At 38.8% G+C, this 18,583-nt stretch overlaps 1 protein-coding gene across 2 annotated transcripts in view; it reads right to left on the minus strand.

Annotated features, from left to right (window-relative positions):
* Positions 1 to 18,583, minus strand: part of PTPN13 (protein tyrosine phosphatase non-receptor type 13) — a 1,949,788-nt gene that overhangs the window by 954,516 nt on the left and 976,689 nt on the right. For both annotated transcript variants that reach the window (XM_044079819.1, XM_044079818.1), the window contains one exon: positions 7,168 to 7,257. In XM_044079819.1, the coding sequence (XP_043935754.1) occupies positions 7,168 to 7,257 (90 nt within the window). The remainder of the gene's footprint in view (positions 1 to 7,167; positions 7,258 to 18,583) is intronic.

Consider the following 18,583-nt stretch of genomic DNA (forward strand, 5'->3'; position numbering starts at 1 on the left):
ACCCCAACTTCTTACCAAACAGATAACTTTCCACTTACATTTGACATAGTCATCATAAATTTGGAAATGTATCTTGATAGCAGACTCTGCTTCAACCAACACAATTCTGTAGTGGTTAGAAAATCCTTGTATCTTATACAATTTATCCTTTGTAGCATCTCCTTAAACTTTGATCTCGACTAGGTCACATAAGCCAAACATCTGAGTTCAGGAGCACAAGGAGGTCCGTCTCTGTCACCACAACTATTACCACAGAAAGCAATCTGTGAGCAGAGGATATACCAAACAGCTGTGCTTTGTGGATGTACCAAACAGCTGTGCTTTGTACTGAAAGTGATGTCCACCCACATCAAACAAAACAAACCTGGTGTGCAGACCTCATACAAAGATGTGTTAAAAGGCATTTATTATGCCTGGCAATACCATCAGGGTGTCACGTGGCAGAAAAAAAAAACATAACACCTACAAAGCAACACTTTAGAGCACAAGGCACAGGACATGTTTGTTGAGGTCACTGAGGTCTGAAGATCTAGGATGGGATAGAAGCTTTCTGCCTGCTTTGAAAAAAGAAAGAGATGAGTGAGACCCCTGACTTCACTATAATATAGGATCATAACCTACAGCCACTTATAGAATTCTGAGCCTAGTGGGTTCATATTGCATAAAGTAAAAGACTGGCCTCTGTTGTAAAACATATGTGGTCTTAAGTTACAGCATTAAAGGAGCCTGCAGAAAGTCACTGCTGTGAAAGGGTTACGACCATAAAATGTTTGAGATTCTTTCTGCTAGATTACATCTTCAGACGTCCTTCATGAAGATAGACTAGCTGTATTCACCACCTTTTTTTCCCAGAGTTGCAGGCTGTTATAGCCAGTCTTAGCAACTGGGAGGTGAAAGGCAGGTCCCTAGGGTGATGGATAGCTAAGAAATGTACTTCTGTAGTGCAGTCATATCAAAGACTGCTTTGTCTTCCAGGCTGGGCATATCGTTTTCGGTGTTTAATGACTACACAGATCAGATGACTATCACAGATACCCATTTTCCCCAGATCCATTTTTTTTTTTTTTTTAAATAAGCAGTAGAAGTGGTAATATCACTCGACAAATATGTCCAGGTGATACCTGCTACTGTTTTATTATATTAGTCACAAAAACAGCAACACAGGGGACCAGCCATAATGACAAAAGTTATTTGGTCATAAAGTAGAACATTTTTTTAGTAAGAAAATGGTTGGTTAAATGTTTGATGTATTACGCCTTTTCCACATAATACCTAAGCTGGCTATTTGCATACTGAAGACTTTCAGACATTCTCTTCTCCTATCCTGCTATGTAAAACAGACACACTTATTTCAGACATTAAAGATGGATCACTTCTCAGAGTTATATGATTACACTTATCTGCACAAAGTTTGTTCACCAAGACTTGAAATCCCCAAATCCTTCAACCAGACATTATTGTGATACAGAGCAGTTTCCAAGACAGGTGTCTGAAGCCCCGAGAAGTTGCGGTTTCAAGGGACAGTAGTATCACTCTCTATTATCAAAGCTGTCCCATTTCTCTTGTTAGAGTCTGTCCAACACCAATCACGCTGTGCTTTTGTGATAGTGTCCATCACTACTGATACATGAACTTCATCTGAAGAATTAAATCACTGTGTGGCAGTAACAGTAGCATCATTTAAACCTGGTCAGGCAGAAAATGCCACAATCCAGTCCACTGAAAGCAGTAGAGCATTGTTTCAACTGCATGTGGATTTTCTAAACAAATCAGTTTGTGCTCCTGTGCCAGGGTGTTCCTTCTTCAGTCCTTTTCTGAAGCAGTACTGACTTCTCACTTTAATCACTCTGTAACTGCAGAATTAGGAGGACTTGCTGTAGGCAAGGCAGACATTTGTTTTATTTTACTGGCTATAAAAGTCAGTGACAGTCCAGTCTAGTGAAAATTATAGTTATGTATTTACATTGTGTACAGATACATTCAAACATTAATCTTCAACACAGAAATATTACTTTATGCTGCTGTATCAGTATATATAACTTTTCTCAATTCTGGGGTACACCCTGTCTGATGAAGTAGTGATCTGTAAATGTAATTATTGTGCAGTTGCAACTGTAGTCTCTGTGATCAAGAGGATGTCAACACTGCTATGAATCTGACAACCAGATGGCAGAATGCATCCAAATGTGATGGCAGAATGTCAAGCACTGATGGGATTATAATACTACCACTGCCAACCAAGGGTGTAGTAATGGCAAGAACTTGCACACAACTCTATTTTAATAACTAATGCACAAACATGACCCAAGGCTATAAAAGAAAGATACACTGCTGTCTTGAGAATGGGCTTCCAACAGCCACACCAAGACTGGGCTGCATAACAGGTACTTACAGACTTGAGTCTTTGGATGAGCACTGCCCCCCTCGCACAACTCTCTCTCTCTCTCTCTCTATGAATCAATGTTGTCCAGTATCCCTTTATCTATGGTAACTGCCCTTGTCACAAATTATTATTTATAGACAAAGACAGAAACACAGACAGACACGCATTCATACGCGAGCACGCACACACACACACACACACGAGAACACACCCTAGGAAATAAAAATAAAATAAAATACAAAAAAATAGGCAGGAGACATACAGACAAATCTAAGTTCCAAATATCGATGTTTTCTGGCTATGTCTTACTGCAGAAATGCTGTCCCTACTTGTTCCTACCACAAGTAAGACAGGTAGCATAGCACAGCAAAGCACAGTTATACACAATCATCTTTCTGCTGCTGGCCTCAATTTAAACTAAAGAAAAACAAGTGGTTGGGCCAGTTCTACTTGTCATAGCAAAGTTTCTCAGGAACAAAAGCTTAATCACATCAATTCTGTCATCATCATCTTCTTTCGGCTGTTCCCGTTAAGGGTCGCCACAGCGGATCATCTGTTTCCATTTCTTCTTGTCCTCTGCATCTTGCTCTGTCACACCAACCACCTGCATGTCTTCTCTCACCACATCCATAAACCTTCTCTTAGGCCTTCCTCTTTTCCTGTTACCTGGTAGCTTCATCCTTAGCATATTTTTCCCAATATACTCAGCATCCCTCCTCAGCACATGTCCAAAACAATGTAATCTTGCCTCTCTGGCTTTGTCTCCAAACCTTTCAACCTGGGCTGACCGTCTACTTATTCCTAATCCTGTCCACCCTTGTCATACACAGTGCAAATCTTAACATCTTTAACTCTGCCACATCCAGCTCTAACTAGTGCCTTTTTGTCGATGCCACTGTCTCCAACCCATATAACATAGCTGGTCTCAATACCGTCTTGTAGACCTTCCCTTTCACATTTACTGTTACTCGTCTGTCACAAATCACTCCTGACACTCTTCTCCACCCACTCCATCCTGCCTGTACTCTCTTTTTCACCTCTGTTCCACACTCACCATTACTCTGAACTATTGATCCCAAACTCATCCACCTTCGCTACCTCTATTCCTTGTATCCTCACCATTCCTCTATCCTTCCTCTCATTCACACACATATATGCTGTCTTAGTCCTGCTGACCTTCATTCCTCTTTTATAGAGCATATCTCCATCTCTCCAGGGTCTCCTCCACCTGTTCCCTACTCTCACTACAGATCACGACATCATCTGCAAACATCATAGCCCACGGGGACTCCTGCCTGATCTCATCTGTCAACCTGTCCATCACCATTGAAAATAAGAAAGTGCTCAGAGCTGATCCTTCGTGTAATCCCACCTCCACCTTAAACGCATCCATCACTCCCATCGCAGACCTCACCGCTGTCACACTACCCTCGTACATATCCTGTACCACTCTTACATATGGTTTACTATCATAAATTCGAAAATCAGAACAAAATGTGCCTGCACTTTCGAATTTATACATAGGAAATGAACATTTCCGATTTGTCCTAATGTCGAAAACAGCTGTGTATTGTCGAAAATGTCGCTCGCGACATTTTCGGCAATACACAGCACTCCCACCCATCCCGTAACTACCTACCTAACTAGCCTAAACACACAGTTATGCAGGGGGGTGCCCCCCCGTGGGGGGCTGTGCCCCCCACACACCCCCAACTTAATATTCCAACTCCGAGATCGCACTACAGTGAGGAAAGGGATGTATTTCCCTAACCACACTGTACCGCGATCCCCTCACAAGAGCGAACGTTAGAATTGCGAATGCCCAGTCCATTCGCAATGGTAACGTTCGGTCACATCACCTGCCGAAATATGAAGTATTCGAACATCTGTTGTTCGAATACTTCATAGCTGTGCAAGTGCACATCGGCATTGTGATAGTAAACCCTTACATACTTCTCTGACACTCCCGACTTCCTCATATAATACCACAACTCCTCTCTAGGCATCCAGTCATATGCTTTCTCTAAGTCTACAAAAACACAATGCAACTCCACCTGACCTTCTCTGTACTTCTCCATCAACACTCTCAGAGCAAACATTGCATCTGCAGTGCTCTTTCCCGACATGAAACCATACTGCTGATCACTAATCATCACATCCCTTCTTAACCTAGTTTCCACTACTCTTTCCCATAACTTCATGCTGTGACTGATTAATTTAATCCCTCTGTAGTTACTACAGCTCTGCACATCACCCTTATTATTAAAAAAAATCGGTACCAAAACACTTCTCCATTCCTCAGGCATTCTCTCACTTTCCAAAATTTCATTAAACAATCTGGTTAAAAACTCCACTGCCATTTCACCTAAACACCTCCATGCTTCCACAGGTATGTCATCTGGACCAACAGCTTTTCCATTCTTCATAGCTATCCTTACTTCCTCTTTGCTAATCCACTGCACTTTATGATTCACTATCTTCACATCATCCAATCTTCTCTCCCTCTCATTCTCTTCATTCATCAACCCCTCAAAGTACTCTTTCCATCTGCTCAACACACTCTCCTTGCTTGTAAGTATGTTTCCCTCATTATCCTTTATCACCTTTACCTGCTGCACATCTTTCCTAGCTCGGTCCCTCTGTCTAGCCATTTGGTACAGGTCCTTTTCTCCCTCCTTAGTGTCCAACCTTTCATACAACTCTTCATATGCCTTATCCTTAACCTTCGCCTCCTCTATCTTTGCCATGCACCTCATCTCCTTATACTCCTGTCTACTTTCTTCATCTCTCTGACAATCCCACTTCTTCTTTGCCAACCTCTTTCTCTGGATACTCTTCTGTACTTCCTCAGTCCACCACCATCTGTAACAACTAAAACTGCCAATACAAATTTAAACCTGCTTCTTTTCCTCAACTCCACCTTTGTGTGGTTTAAAAATATTCAACCTATTAAGTTCATCAGAGTTATTATATTTCAGAAGACAGTTCCTGGTCTTTCATCTCTTCTGTCACACTGACAAGAGAAGTCATCAAGTCTGGCGACACAACAGTGTGCATTACTGATGTAGGCAAGTTTTTCTCTTCACTGTCTATCCTAAACAAAGCCAGCAGCGGTGCTGCTGTATCAGTGTACTTACTGCACTAGTGTGGACCTCATACCTGGAGAATTAATGAAGTACAAATTAAATCACTGTCATGTCTTTCAAGCATGGAGTATTAAATGCTGTTTTAACAGACTTGCATATTGTTACTGTGACTGGACACATCTTACTGGTATAAGCAGTGGAAAAAGTGTTTATCACCACATGCAGCATGGTGCAAGTGCTGAATAAAATGAAATTCAGTCCCACCTAATATCCTACCAAGTACTGCATCTTTTACTTTTCTCATAAGCTGGGACTGGAATGTGACAACCACATCTCTGAGTAGGATAATGGCAGGTTCAGAAAGCAGATATACTACTTAAAATGGCATTCTAAATATCACAAGTAGATTCATAAACAGCTTTCTTATAATCTTAATTTCTATTAAAAAAGTCTGTGTGGCACTAAACATCAACAAACATACACTTTTAAGTGCTCAAATGTATACAGCTCCATAGGTTTTCAAATTGTATTTGCAGTAAGTAGAATTCCTAAATTTAGATGTACAGTTTGAAGGTCAAAGGTCAGGCGTAATAGAGCTACTATTAAGTATGAGTAGATGTTCTAAATTTTTGCTGCATGTCCACCCCTGCGTCCATGTGGGTTTCCTCTGGGTGCTCCGGTTTAATTCCACGTTACAAAGACATGCATCTGCAGCATTTCTCCCTGGGCCTCTGCTGAAAATTGGCTTCATTCCAAGTCGGACTTTCACAGTAAATGAATATTAAAATAAATTTTAAAAAAAATTGTGCAGACCATTGACACATTTATATGCATCACAAAAGTTGTGATTTCTTAATCAGATAACAGCTATTTTGAAGCTTTGTCTACTATCTCCTTGATTTTTAAAAAGTCAAGACTGTGAAGTAAGAACTACTATAGTCCCTCACCACACCAAATGAATGCTCATTAGAAGCAGTGATGGTTCACAATAAATATGCAGTGCTATTCTGTTTACAAATTGTGTGGTTGATAGTGTCCTTCATTTTTCCAATACTTAGTAAGTCCAGCTTTGGGAATTACTGGTATTCTTCCAATAACAGTGGAACATCAGTGTCCCTATATATCATGTATAGAGTGGGGGAATCCTAAAAACTGTGCATCATCAGAAAAAGAAAATCTGCATACATGATTATTATTGTCATTGTTCTGTGAAGAAAGGTTCTGTCTCTTCTCAGTCAACTACTCATGTACATTACTCATAGACTCACAGATTGTTACTAGGGTAATGACCTGGGGGTGGGGTCCTTTCTGAACCTAGTCAAATTCTCCGGAAAGAATAATGATGTCCTGTATCAGAACAGGATATTGAAAGCCATGCATTTATAAGCTACGTCTGTCCATAAGGGACATGAGTGCCAGGCCCTGTGTAAATTTCCTATTTCCCATCCGCTGGTCTAGGTTGTGCTTAAAATGGGTAATAGACAAACTCAGCTTTACATAGATGGGAAGCCAGTTCCATACGATGGGGCAGTCTCTGGGACACATATCTGTTTCCCCAACATGTTCTGTTTAAGTCACAGATGAAATTTAGCTCCCTAGCCCTTACGAATATGTACTATTGATATATTTTATATTGCTTACTACCTAAAATACCTCTTTATGAAAGCAAATTAAGTTAAAAAAGACATTTTTACTCACCTAAGCCATATTTTGGGTCTTTTTTCAACGTAACCAAGCTGATTTCTCGCTCTGGTGATGCAACAGATCTCAGTATATTTTGTGAAGTCTCTGTGCAAATGCCAAAGAAACTTGGAGTTAAAAAAATTCACATAATCCACAAAATGTTATACCTTGCACATTGACTGCAACTATTTTCAATACCTGGTATGGTAAATGCCATGGACTATCTGCAAATTATTCTAGGGGAATGTCTACTATGAGATGGCTTCTACAGAAAGAAAAATAAAATGACAGACTGTTTATGTCTCCATACAAAGCAGATTATGAAAGAAAAGAAAAGAAAAAGTACAGTTGTGTACCGTAACATTAGATGTCCTTCTGATCACTGTTGCAGTATTCTAAATTGTTGGGTTAACTCTCCAGATACCAAAGGCAAAACCTTCCACAGGAGCCCTACATCTGATGTATGACCTAAGCCCACAGGTGAAAAGGTACATAAGTGCACATATGAGCGTAACCCCGTATATTATCTCTAAGCTCAAAAGCCTATGAAAACCTAAGGAAATTAAAGTAACTAGTCAGCTAAGAGGGGAGAAGGCAGAAAAAAGTCTTCACCTTTGTCCCTGAAAAGAGGTAAACAAATCTAGGAAAAGGGGGATGGCAGGGTGGGAAGGAATAATGAAACAGTAATTAGCAGGACATTTACTGTAATGGCAAGTTTTTACACAGCTGCAATAGATCATTCCTTGCAGAAATGATGTAGAATTGCAAACTGTTAGGTAATTCCCAAAGCTCAAGTAGTGCAAAGGGTGGCTGGATAAGACACAGGGGAGCTGACAAGCATTCCATAGAGGACTGATCTGACAAAGGCAGCTTTGTATTTGGAAAAGGCATCTGTAATTATGCACTAAGGGCCAAATATTGTTTCTAGGATACGTCACAAGTCTACTCCCTTGTAAAAGGCTCCAGAAGAATCCACAACTCTGGCAAAATGTGCCTTCAATGGTGAAGGTAAAGATTTGCCACAGTGAGTAAAACAAAATGCAATGGATTTTGAAACCCATTTAGCAATAGTGTGTTTTGACACTTAAACTTAAACTTGAAGCTTAGTTTCTTGAAAAGAGATAAACAACTGGTCAGTGTTACAGATTGCCTTTGTCTTGTCTAAGCAGAATCTAAGCTGTCTATGCACATTTAGTGAGTGCAGGATTCTCTCTCTCCCTTATTTTGTAGATTAGGAAAGAAAGTAGAGAGACTGATGGCCTAGTTGAGGAATAGCTTACTTACCACTTTAGGCATAAAAGGGGGATTGCTCCTCATAGAAAAAAATCTGTCCTTATAGAAGATAAGGAAGAGAGGAGATGTCATCAGAGCTTGCACTCAGACTCTTCTAGCTAAGGTAAGAGCAACTAAGAATATGGTTTTCCAAGTGCAGAATTTGAGACAGGTAGTGGCTGCTGGCTCAAATGGTATAAGAATGAGTTTTTCCATAACAATGTTAAGGTCTCAAGAAGGCAGAATAGCTTTCCTAGGATAGTACACCCTTCAGAAACTTTCATCTCCAATCTATACAAAAGAGGAGTGTCGAGAGGTAAGCAAGCAGAAATAGTCAAGAGGTATGCCTTGATTGAGGAGTATGCCAGACAGGCTTTTAAGAAGTTGCACAAATAAGACAGGACAATGGGAGCATCTGTTTAAATATAGTGCTGTTTTATGAGAAAATGATAGTCTGTAGCACTGTTTTATACATAGTGCATATAGGATGCTATCAATGTATTTTTGTTGTAACAATGAAAATTCTCTTGACACATGATGTGCCTAACTATTATCTCCAAGCAAACTCCACGGAAAGGAGAATCAGGCCAACAAAATAATGTAAATGTAGAACATGAACGTTTATTAACCACAGAGAACAAATAAATCAATCAAGCGCTTTCGCCTGGTTGATACCAGGCTTTATCAAGATAAAAAGTGAACAATGTAACATGAATTTTTAAATGTAACCCTTGTAGTCACATGATGTCTTAATTAATACATTGTATATTTAATCTAATAAATAATTAAAGAAACATCACTTAAAAAACATTTAAAAAGCAGTTAAAAACTTTTAAGTGAAAACCATACTTAATATATAATGTGTAATAAAAATCGAAATAAACCTTTAAATGTTAAAAATTAATTATAAAAATTATAGTAAAGTAAATGCATGCTTATAACACATGCTTAAAGTTTTTTTGACCTATTATTTTTTGCTTTTTATTTATTTGTTTCTTTATAGCCTAGCCTTCCTAAGCACACTGGTGATGTTAATATTCTCATTCAAGCCAGGGGATCTTGCAGCATTCAATCTAAGCTGCCATAAAAGCTCCCTATATTCAAGACGCGTCTCCCAGTCTCCTCCCCTGGCATCCTGTGTCACCTGTTCAAGCACAACAAATTTAAGCTGCATGTTAGGACAAACAGTGAGATGCTTATAAAAGGCATTGGTTTCCTTCCTTTTAGAGATGTCGTATAAATGCTCATAGATTCTTTTTCTTAGGGGTCTCTCCATCTTCCCTATATAAAAACTGGGACATTGCATACATAATCCTAAATATACAACGCCCTTCGTCCCACAATTATAATAACCATCTGCATCAAACCTAAAATTCCTAGATGGAATGTATAAGGAACTGTTGTTAATAATAAATGCACACTGTTTGCATGCTCCACACTTGTAAGTACCTACTTTACCAGAATGGTGTCTATGCTCTGTGTATTGCTTCCTTTCAAATAGACCTTTTAGGTTGACATCTCTCTTTTTCACAAACTTGGGACATTTCTGTACTATATTCTTAAAATCTTCGTGAAGTGTTAAAACCGGCCAGAATTTTAGCATCGTTTGTTCCACCTGCTGGGAATCTTTAGAAAATGTATAAATAAAACTATTATGAAGTTCAAATTTCTCAGATTACTCACTCTGCTCAACCACCTGAAAACCTCTACCTAACAACGGGAAGTATTTGAGTTCCCTGTTTTCAGTGACCTCTTGAGCCAATTGATTAATTAAAGAAGCAGGGTAACCTCTTTCGGAAAAAAGTTTTTTCAAAAAATGCACTTCATCAAAAAAATGCTCATTAGTGCTAGACATCCTGGATGCACGAATGAACTGACCTTTAATAATGCCTTTCTTTTGATGGAAAGGATGGCCACTGTCAAAATCTAGATATGAATTAGAAAAAGTGGCCTTCCTATAAAGCTTAGACTGGAAATTCTGATTATGTACCTAACTATGTCTGAATTCTTAAAACATAATGATGATTGTACTGTATCTTGCATAATGACTGGATCTTGTAACATGCATACAATACAAGGGAAGAAGAAAAAATAAAAATATTTGAAAAAAAAAAAAAACAGGTTTGTTTTTGTGGTCTGATCCCATGCCATGACAGCCAGTCTGCATAGCTGACAGGATCTGGTTCCACCCCTGCTTGTTTATGTACCACATATCTGTAGTGATGTTTGTATATATTCTGAGAGATCCTGGAGATGAGGAATGAGAGAAAATCTGCACTGCCTGAATAAGTCCACACATCTCCTTCAGGTTGATGTGCTCTGACTTCAGATTTGGTGGTCAATGACGCTGAACTCCGAGGAAGCTTGTACGTGCCCCCCCATGCAATATCTGAAGCATCTGTGCGCAGCTCCTGTTGCACTGTGCATTCTGAAAGGTAGGTATAGGTTGGGGTTAACTGTGATATCCACCATTAGATTTATTTCTTAGATGAGGGGAAAAGAGAAATCAGAGTGTACAGAAGATGGGAGTGCTGAGATCAGGCAGACTTCAAGTACTACTGGATCTTTCTCATATGGAGCCCGGTAAAGGGGACCATATGTATGGTTGCACTCATGAACTCCATTGTCCTGAGGATTTCTCTTGCAGGGCAACTCTGAAGGGACAGCAGAGACTGGAATAAAAAGAGAAACCCTGTACCTTACCCAGAAGCAAAAAAGCCCACATTGGTTAGGTGGCTAGTCTGCAGTCCAAGATGACTAGGTCTCAGATTGGTTCTAGAGTGGATTTCTTGAAGTTGATTCAGAACCCCAGACTTTGGAGTAGGGACATTGTGAAGTTGAGATGGTGCAAAAAGGTTTGTGGAAAGGGTGCCTGTATTAACAAGTCATCCAAGTAAGGGAATATTTGAATTCCCTGAGTCATATGGAAGGCTTTGACTAGAACCAGACACTTTGTGAAACCCTAGGGGCTGCAGAAAGTCCAAAAGGCAAAGCAGAGATCTGAAAGTGTGATGAGTAAATCAAAAACCTGAGAAATTTCCTGAAGGAAGGGTGGAATGGAATGAGAAAGTAGTTGCCCTTTAGATCCAAGGACACCAGAAAAGTCTGTGGAATTACAACAGCCAGACAGTTTGTGAAACCCTAGGGGCTGCAGAACAAGGAAAGGTCAGAAATAGAACCCTTTTTCCATGTACTGTTGTGGCACAGGTTCTATTGTGTTGTGAGTCAACAAGGCCTGAATGATAGTAGAGTCATTTTATCTGATTGTGAGGTAGAGTGGGGATATCCTTGAAAGGAGAGACTTTCTTCCCAGTAATTTTGCAACCTGTTGAATTATGGGGAGGACTCATTTGTCTGTGATAATGAGATGATACTTTCTTATAGAAGAGGTCAGTCTAAAAGCAGTAGGCCAAAGAGTGCTCATCAGAGTGCGACTCTGCCTCCTCATCCTCAGAAGATTATTCTAAATGTCTCTTTTGGGGCGTAGCAAGAGTAGGAACAGATGGTGCAAAATATAGTTACTTCAGTGGCATTATGGCCTTAAACAGGCAGTAGGAGAAATCCATCTTATTCCTTCTCCTTGGACTTCTGAAGAGAAGAAACATTTTTAGTGTTCTGTTTTTTCTTTTTAGGTTTGACATCTGTTTTCACAAGACATGGAGGTCCAAACCCCTATCATACCTCGATAAGACACCTTGGTATTTCCCCTCTAACTACATTTTGTGGTATACTGTCAACTTCTTTGGAGATAGTTATACAGGGTTCCCCATTCTCAAAAGTGTCAGTAGCATTAAGTCCCTTTGGATGTGTGAACCTCAGACACCATATCAGCCTCCAGTGAGATCGCAGTACTGGGATCTGAGGAGGCATCTGGTATACCACAGGTTGCAGGACTTCATCGGGTATGTCAGAGTCAAACTCGGCAGAGATAATGTTGGGACCTGAGCCTCTTACATTTCTTATTCGGGACATGTGGGACATCAAAGTGGAAGGGTCTGCCATCTTACTTAAGGTGCTGGGTTTCCAAGTACCTTTTGAGGGTTGCGTCCATAAGATTTAGGTATAAAAGACTTGCAAATCTCATAGTTCTTGTAATCATGCTCTCACCTAAACAGAAGAGACACTGGGAGTGGAAATCCCTGTAGGTAATCTACTGACAACAATCATACTTTCCCCTCCTACTTGATGTCTAATAAAATACCAAACACCAATACTATTAAAAAAACAAGGAAGGTTCCCCAGTGGGGCATTTATTTAAACCAGTGAAGGCCAATGATACCAACAACTACACACAGAATAGATCAACAGGTGCAAGGCCTGCATTCAGACTGCAGGTGAGACAGCCTGGTGTTTTACACGCATATGTCGGTGGGCTTAGGTCATAAGTTGGATATATGCCTCTATGGAAGGTTTTGCCTTTGGTACCCCAGCTAAGCATCCAGGTTATCTGGCAAGATAACCCAACAGTTTGGAATGCTGCAACATTGATCTAAGAAAGGATATCATCATTGGAAATAATTATTTGAAGACTGTAAACATTACAGATATACTCAAGTATATATTTTAAAGTTCATTGTCGACATTCTGGAAAATGATAGACCTCAGCACAATCTAAGACTGCCTTCATTACTATAAGTTCTACAAGGACTTAAAAAAAAAGCAAACCAATATACACCATTGTGATTAAAAAGGGAAATGTAAAGGCCAGTGGAGAATGCATTACATATGTTATAACACTGCCCAAGCACATGCATGGATTAGACTAGGTTCTTTACAAAAAAAAGATTCACAATAATGCACATATTTTAACTATTTATTTTTATCCTCTGATAAAAACTACATGACACTTAACTGTTTGATGCCAGAGGGCTCCATTCTGAGTCCTATTCTGTTTACTGTGAAAAATTAAATGCAGATGTTCCTGCTGCTGCTACTTGCTAAAACCAAAGTCTGACTAATGCAGTGAACTTTGCAGACTATTAACCTTTTCAGCACTATATATTAACTTTGCGCAGCTACTAATAAAATAACTTGCCTATGTAACAGACAACATGTACGATAATGTCACAGTTTACAGGCTTTAATGTACCAGGTTAAACTTCTCAGGCAGCATAAATGATTATGTCCAGTTACCTCAAAACAAACATGTTTCTACATGTACCAGATCTAAGAAAAAATCAGATCTAACATCATACACTTTCAATGTCCTTTATATACACTGTTTTTGAAAGTAGTCTTTGGCATCAAAGTCAGTACTTTGGTATTTTTCTGATGTCATAGTCTGTTAATTGTATTCTTTTTAAAGGTGAATAATCTTAAACTTTTAGGGAGTCTTTCCTGTTCTGTCTTTCAATTCTCCCTGCACTTGGTTTCTTATCTGTCCTTGAAGCTTGTACCAAGTACCGGACATTTTGTAATATATTCAGTTGGATGCCTTTTTGCTTTTCAGCTAAGAGAAGTTTAACCCTTTAATGTATACATGCTAACAAACAGAAATATACATGCATCTAACAGACTATATTTTCCTACATATATTCTAGCAAACAGAACTGTACATGCACTGTTATATTTTACTACATATATATTCTAATAAGCAGAAGTGTATAAGCAAGTTATAAATGTCTAAATATATATATATATATATATATATATATATATATATATATATATATATAAAACAGTTCTTCCTTTTTGTTTTAAAACACACAGTTTACATTGACTTTAGTCAAATCATAATTTTTATTATGATTTATAGAAAAACAAGTAGGAAACAAAACCTTTAGTTTTGATACAGCAAGTTAACACAATGATAACAAGCATTACTATTAGAATTGGATATATAATCCAATCTAACAATTTTTTTTTCCTTGAAGACCATCTTGTAGAAATGTCCCATTTGTTATGAGCTGTATCAGCTTCAGTTTTTTTTTTCCTGCAAGCTTGATTAGCTTATTTTTTTACAATTACAGAAATTAATTAATGACTTAGGATTGTTCTAATTACCTTTTGTAACTGTTGAATTAACTGTTTGCTTTCACTTATGACTTTATGTAATGATTTTAATGAAAAATCTACTTTAATCATTGACAATGTCTGTGGACTGCATTGTAAAGGCATTGCAGCTTTGTTTTCTGGAATAAACACATATGTGTTATTATGCCAGGTTAAATGTGTAAAGTCATTAAGACAACCTACAAAGGGACGTTGTTTAGTAAATGGTAAAGTTTGATTTGTTACAATACTTGGGCGTCGAGCTGGCACCTCGGCGTTTCGTAAAAATCTACTGCCAATCATTAGCGGACTGGAGTTCTGCTGTGGCGACCCCTTACCGGGAAAAAGCCGAAAGACAAACAACAATACATGCAAACTGTGGGCCTATCTCTGTGAACATTTCAAATCTAGAAGGTAAAATTTTCCATTTACATAGATTTACAGAATGCTGTAAAAAACATGGTTCATATACTGGTGAGTGCTGACCACACGCCAGTCCATTAGCCGTATTAGCGCAATGTTCAATTTTGTGAGTTCTATTTTGTAAATCCATATAATTTCCCTCTAGATGGGGCAACCAGTACTGATACAGATAGAAAGGTGGTCCAAAAACCAATGGTAGAACTACAACTTGACACATTACTTTTAAACTTGTTACATTATAATGTGTAACTTTTCCTGTACAGTACGTATCTATTCAGACTGTTTGTTGCCCATTCATTTTAATCCAGTTAGTACTAGGGATATATTTTTTAAACATGGCTCTCCACACATATTCATTACTAGACATTAATTTTGTTTGGACTGAATTTTTTTGTATTTGTACATACAGAGACTGCAAAGTACATTTAGTCCAATCTACAAATGTTGTAACATTAACATTAAACCCTAATCTGCTAATTAAAGAATCATTAAAATGTTGCAAAAACTCAGTTTGAAAATTCATATGTCTCTTTTGTGACATCCATATAGTAAGTAACCACTGTGCTTGTAAATGTACTATTTGTGAAATATCCTGGTCTGCCAGTTTTAATCTGTTTGCCGGTATTTGTATATCAACTGAATTTAATGTACCTAAGCCTGTCCCTATTCCCCCTAACAATATGTTGTACCAAGATCTCTATCTTTTACAACCAGTAATGTCAGGAGGGAATGAGATATTAAACAGAAGTATATATGCACTGTTATATCGTACTACATATATATTCTAATAAACAACAGTGTATATGCACTGTTATAAAACTCTAACATATATATATATATATATATATATATATATATATATATCTACGATACTGTGTTTATTATATTCTGCTACCTGGACAGCTAATAGCCAGATTTGCCATATCACTGCCATGTTAATGAAGCTTAAATGTATGTCTCTTTCTCCAAAACTGCACTAATTACTTGGATCCTATTAAGGGGTGTCTGTATGATATGGATGACATACTTTCTTGGATGCCTCAAACAGGATCAAGGTCAACTAACCCAGACTGTACCCAGGGCCTTTAATATCACTTTTTAGATTTCCTCACAGCCTTTTGTTACAGCTTGCATTATTTATTTATTTATTTAATTGCTTCTTTTTTTTTTTCATCAGAAAAGTCCATCTGAGTTACAAGGCCCATTTTCAGCACAGGTTCAGGAAGAAAAGCTCCAAAAATACAGACATATAATACACTAAAATAAACTAAATAAACTAAATAAACTAAGTTTAGACAAACTCTAAGGAAAGGACAGTGTAAAAAAATAAAATTCACTACAACAGAATAAATAGGAACTAATATACAATGAAATAAAGTGCAGTAAGTTCTAGTGAATAATACTGGAGCAGAACAGCAGCTACATTATCAGACGCCCTTTGCAGTCCTGATCTGGCATCCCTCAATTAAAAAAAAATCCTCTCCAAGTACAGGACTAAAAATAAAAAGCTTTACTTCAGCTTTCATTCATTTTTGGATGCTTTTGCACTACTACCCCATCAGCATCTGCTAATCATGCCCCCAACACCTTTCACTTGGACAGTTACCCTTTTGCCACACCTTAGCCATGTCTTTTCATAGGTGGATACTACAGAACCATACTTTTTAACCTCTTAGCCCAAGAAATCTAGACAAAGCCAGAAATAATGGGAGGGGGGGGGGTGGCAAAGACCCCAAAATAGGGACAGGTTATAATTGCTGCTCTTATAAACTTAGAAAGTTGCTAGACTAACACAATTTGCATCAGCATGCATTTTCTGATAGTTATGGAAGTCTGAAACTCAAAAGTCTATAATTATTTATTGACTTCAGTTCTCACTGATTTGATAGAAAACCACAAATTTTATAATGAACAGACCAAAAATATAAGGCAAAAATCTGGACATTCTATGAAAATGTGGACAGCTGGCAGGTATGTGCAGAACCTCACTGGAGCAGGAAATTATTAGTATAAATGTAGCAACATTACTAGTCAGTACTAAGCATTAAAACATAATAGAGCTAAAGTAATGATTAAAGCATCTATGGTCACGCTAATGTGTGAGCTGATAGGAGAACAATAGTGTATACATTTATCATGGCACAAGTGTATACACTTACTTCAGTAAGACATGGGAAGAAATGGTGCAGTAATCAAGAAAAAGAAATGCTGAGTACTTATTGTTTGCGGAGATCAAAGTCAGGGATTTGTATACAAAGTGTAAAATACTGGTGTGATCCTTAGTGACTGTCTGTTACTTCAGTACCATGTCTGAAAAATTTCTGGTCATTTTGTAACCTGCTGAGGAAACAATTGTATTAAGCGCCTTATTCCATCAGAGAAAGCCCATCAATGATTGTGCAAGCCTTAGTCATTACTTGTTCATAGGTTCATAGGTTCGTACTAGGCTATCTACCCCTAGGGCATTTATAAGCCTAGCTAGAGTGTGTGTGGCTATCACCACCCCTTATGATGAGAATACTATGCCCATTTAGGGTTTAGTTTACTGTGCCTCTGTCTAGTAGTGACACAGAGATGACCCCCGGGGTAAACCTACGATCTCCCATCCACTCGTCAAGACTTCTCTTGAATAGAGTTAGTGAGGGGCTCTGCCTAACATGGATTGGGATTCTGTTCCAAAGTGTAAGGAGCCTCTGGGTTATGAATCTGTCCCTCCAGCACGTCCTATTTATTTCTGTGTTGAGGTTTAAGTCTCTTGCTCTCGTGGCTCTGATGGATTTGGATTTTTTGAGGTGGAGCATGTCCATTAATTCCGGATTGGACATGGCCTTGTAAGTTAGGCACAGGTCACCTCTGAGTAGGCGGTATGCGACTGAATAGAGCTGGAGTTTTTTCAGTCGGGCAGCATATGACATATGTTTAAGACCCTTTATCCTCTTGGTGAGGAACTTTTGGGGTCTTTCCAACTGCTGCAGGTGTCGGGTAAGATACATCCCAAATGGGGCATTGTACTCAATCATTGGCCTAATAAGAGATGAGTACAGGGGCACAATGACCTCTCTTGATCTAGATGTGAAACCCTTCATGATAAGGTGGGCAATATAGAAGGTCTTCCTAACCACTTTGGCAATGTGAGTGTCAAATGAGAGGTTACTGTCAACCTGGGTCCCTAGGTCCCTGATTACCTCTTCCGTACTTAATGGATTACCACCTATGTGGTAATTTGTGGGTACCTTGTTTTTCCCAAAGGGTATGACTATACATTTTTTGGCGTTAAGCTTAAGGCCATGGCTCTGGCACCAATTATCCATTTCTATGAGTCCTCTCTGAAGGATGTTTGTGTCCATTGGGTTATCAATTATGGCGCCCAGTTTGCAGTCATCTGCGAACTTTGTCAGCCACAATCCTCCTATGTTTGCCTGTACCTCAGAGAAATAAATGCCAAACAAGAGGGGTCCCAGGACTGAGCCCTGTGGGACACCACTTGTGACTGGCTTAGAGTCTGACATAGCTCCAGCAACTCTGACCCTGTGGGTTCTGTCCTTGAGCCAGTTTGCAACCCATCTCGTGACATATGGGTTTACATTTAAGCTGGTGAGTTTGTCTATGATGCCCGAGTGTGGTATTGTGTCAAAGGCTTTTGCAAGGTCAAGGTAGGCTGTGTGACCTGCCTTACCGTCATCAATGGCCTTAGTGACGGTTTCAAAAAAGTCGACTAAGTTCAAAAGGCAGGATCTGCCCTTGA

The sequence above is a fragment of the Protopterus annectens genome, chromosome 8.part0, assembly GCF_019279795.1.
Source record: "Protopterus annectens isolate FY-2018-M chromosome 8.part0, PAN1.0, whole genome shotgun sequence".
In the NCBI taxonomy this organism is placed as follows: Eukaryota; Metazoa; Chordata; order Ceratodontiformes; family Protopteridae; genus Protopterus; species Protopterus annectens.